The 3,441-nt window shown below is 36.6% G+C and overlaps 1 protein-coding gene across 1 annotated transcript in view; it reads left to right on the top strand.

Annotated features, from left to right (window-relative positions):
- USP1 (ubiquitin specific peptidase 1) overlaps positions 1 to 3,441 on the top strand; it is a gene marked incomplete at its 3' end in the record, with an annotated part of 15,839 nt that extends 12,398 nt beyond the window's left edge. The window contains exons 8-9 of the mRNA XM_006879848.1: positions 963 to 1,164; positions 2,916 to 3,441. Coding sequence (XP_006879910.1) covers positions 963 to 1,164; positions 2,916 to 3,441 — 728 coding nt within the window. The remainder of the gene's footprint in view (positions 1 to 962; positions 1,165 to 2,915) is intronic.

Below are 3,441 nucleotides of genomic sequence, written 5' to 3'. Positions count from 1 at the left end.
TGCTGGGCAGAGTGGAGGGACAGCGCAGGAGGGGAAGACCCTCTATGAGGTGGATTGATTCAGTGACTGGGGTAATCGGGATGGGTGTGTCAGAGCCAATGAGATTGGCACAGGATAGAGCAGGGTTTAAGGATGTTGTACATAGGGTCGCTATGAGTCGCAAGCGACTCGACGGCACATAACACAACAATAAGGAGTGGTGCTATGAACCTAAAGTCAGCATCTCTAGTGACTTTGATCTAACAGCCACTCCGTGGGCAGTCTCTTCCAGTGTGATTTACAGATTGCTGGAAAAACTGCTGGAGGGTTTTGGTTTGATTGAAATGAGTTGAGTATGATAGGCTTTTAAGGAGTTCAGTTGGTGGTATGTGTAATGTGTCAGGCTGCCAACCAAAATTCGTCAGCTGCTCCATGGAAGCCCTCAAAGATTTACAGCCTCAAACTCAATGGAAGGTTGCTATGAATCAGTGGGCTTTGATGAAGGGCTATAAATAAAACAAAAACTATACATTCAGGTTTATTTTATAGTAAGAGAAAAAATAATTGTTGATGTAGATGGCATATAACAACAACAACAAATCATGAGCAAAAAATTTCCAGGATCCTTCATACTTCTCACACAAAAAATATTGAGCTATGGAAATGTCACAGGAAATAATTGAGAACAACTGAAATACTAGAAACTACCTATTAAATAAAAATTCAAATTTGTCTTATATTAACATCATCTTTGTTGACTGACTCAGCACTTATTTGTTGACTGGTCAAATGTAAATGTTTAAGATGATGTGCACTGTTATTGAGGATGAACTTAGGAGTTCTGAAAAATGAAATTTATTTAGTTTCTTCTTTGTTAGCCAATTGATAGATAATGATAATTTTGAACATTAAACTTTGTGGTTTAAATTTTGAGTGTCTGAGAAATATATTCCATCTTTGACTGAAAGGTTTTTCTTCTGTAGTTTCTCCAGAACCTAAAACAGAAATGAAAACCCTGAGATGGGCAATTTCACAGTTTGCTTCTGTGGAAAGAATTGTAGGAGAAGATAAATATTTCTGTGAAAACTGTCATCATTATACTGAAGCTGAACGAAGTCTTTTGTTTGACAAAATGCCTGAAGTTATAACCATTCACTTGAAGTGCTTTGCGGCTAGTGGCTTGGAGTTTGATTTATAAATAAAAGCTATATGAAGTAAATTCTATATAAGACTTTCAAAATGAAAGTAGGAATATAAATTACTAAAATTGTAAAGATTGCTTTAAGTCTCTTACTGAAAATCTATTTTTTAAAAATTAAATCTCTTTTATAAGATTACATATTTTTGCTATTTAGGAGCTATGAGAATGCTTTTTGTGTAATACTTAGTATGATCCCTCTTCTCCTCAGCCCCCCACCCCCATCATTACTCACTCTTAGAGAGTGCTGGTGGCTTAACAGTGAGAAAATGCATTGCAATACCAAAGGCATGTGGTTTGAGTCCACTAGCTTCCTTGGGAGAAGGATGTCAGTCTTCTCCCATGCGATTAACTGCCTCTGAAAGCCCACCAGAGGATCAGCTATGAGCAGACAACTGACCAACTGCTTTTGAGGAGAAAGGCAGTCATCTACCCTGTGATTTATAGGCTCTCAAAAGCTGTTTGTGGGTCAGCTATGTTTGTTGGTTCTGACTCAAAGGCAATGAAAATTCCGTTTTGTTAGGGGTTTTTTTAATTTGTTTGAGAGTAGTAACAATTCCATTTTAGAACTAATTAAAATAGCGAACAGATTTTATATGCATTGGCATTTTTCCATAAGGGGGATGTTGTTGTGTACCATCGAGTTGAGACTACCCCGTAGCTAACCCTCCAGTGGGTTTTCAGATGCAGTTAATTGCACAGAAGATTATCCATCTCCCGTGGAGCAGCTGGTGGATTGGAATTGTGTGCCTTTGAGATCGTTGCAGTTCCTTACCACTATGTCACCAGAGCTCCCTATAAGAGGGATAGGCAGACTGACGAACTATGTTTGGTTTTTTTTAAAAAAAGGCTTTTCAGCAATATTAGTAATTTTCATTGGTAGTAAAAAAAGTATAAAACTGAATATTGCTTTTTGGATACATTTTTTTTTTGTGACACAAACACATTAACATTCTAGGTTTTATTCCTTTGTATATTAGTAACATTTGAAATTACTAGGTTGTTAAGTACTATTTTCTTGATTCTGACTTCCTGCAACCCTTAGTCCCTGTAGAAATGTCCCCTTGAGTTTTCTAGAATTCTAATCATAGGGAGGTTAGATTGCCTTTTTTGTCTCCTGTGGAGCAGCCGGGTACCTTCAGACCATCTCCCAGTAATGACAAAAGATGACAGTCTTCTCTTTTTTTCAGTGGATTTTTTTTTCCTTTATGGGACATGCTGGTAGGTACTGTAAGCTACCAAAAAAAAAAAAAGGTCAGTGATATGAACCTACCAGTTGGCCATTTGAGACTAAATCTGCTCCCAGAAGGATTTATAACCTTGGGAAACCCTGTGGGACACTTCTTCCTTGTAACTCTGCATCATAATCTACAGTGGCAGTGGGTTTTATTTTCTGTTTGATACAATAATGTTTTGCCAATTTTTGTTCCCAGATTATGGTAGAAAAAACATAAAATGTTATAAAATTCCTAGATTTTGTTCTAAAGCATAGTATTTATAAAACGTTATTTTAAAAGTTCTTACTGTACAAATATCTGAATACTAGTAGTTATTTCAACATTTTTTCTTTGTGAAAAATAAATATTACACGAAGTTAGAGGCTTGTATTCTATTCTTTGATTCCTTATATGAACAGTAAAAATGAAGTGTTAATTTAGACTTTTAGGTGGCTTCATATTGGAGTATAACACTTTAAATTGGAACCACAGAAAACATTCTCTTTTCTTTTTCCCCAAAGGTTTGATTGTTACGGTGGTGGACTTTCCAAGATCAACACTCCTTTGTTGACACCCCTTAAATTGTCACTAGAAGAATGGAGCACAAAGCCAACCAATGACAGCTATGGATTATTTGCAGTTGTGATGCATAGTGGCATTACAATTAGTAGTGGGCATTACACTGCCTCTGTTAAAGTCACTGATCTTAACAGTTTAGAATTAGATAAAGAAAATTTCATGGTAGATCAGATGTGTGAAATAGGTACAACAGAACCACTGAATGAGGAGGAAGCGAGGGGTGTGGCTGAAAATTATGACGATGAAGAAGTGTCTGTTAGAGTCAGTGGAAATACACAGTCAAGTAAAGTTTTAAACAAAAAAAATGTAGAACCTGTTGGACTTCTTGGAGGACAGGAGAGCAAAGCAGATTATGAACTATACAACAAAACATCTAACCCTGATAAGGTTGCTGGTACAGCCTTTGCTGAAAGTAGAAATTCTGAGATTAGCAACACTAATGGTACCCATGAATCTGATAGCAACAAG

This window comes from Elephantulus edwardii, unplaced genomic scaffold (genome assembly GCF_000299155.1).
Source record: "Elephantulus edwardii isolate Elephantulus edwardi_28Jun2011 unplaced genomic scaffold, EleEdw1.0 scaffold00005, whole genome shotgun sequence".
In the NCBI taxonomy this organism is placed as follows: domain Eukaryota; kingdom Metazoa; phylum Chordata; class Mammalia; order Macroscelidea; family Macroscelididae; genus Elephantulus; species Elephantulus edwardii.
The sequence above is the reverse complement of the archived record's forward strand: the minus strand, read 5'-3'. Positions and strand labels throughout refer to the sequence as shown.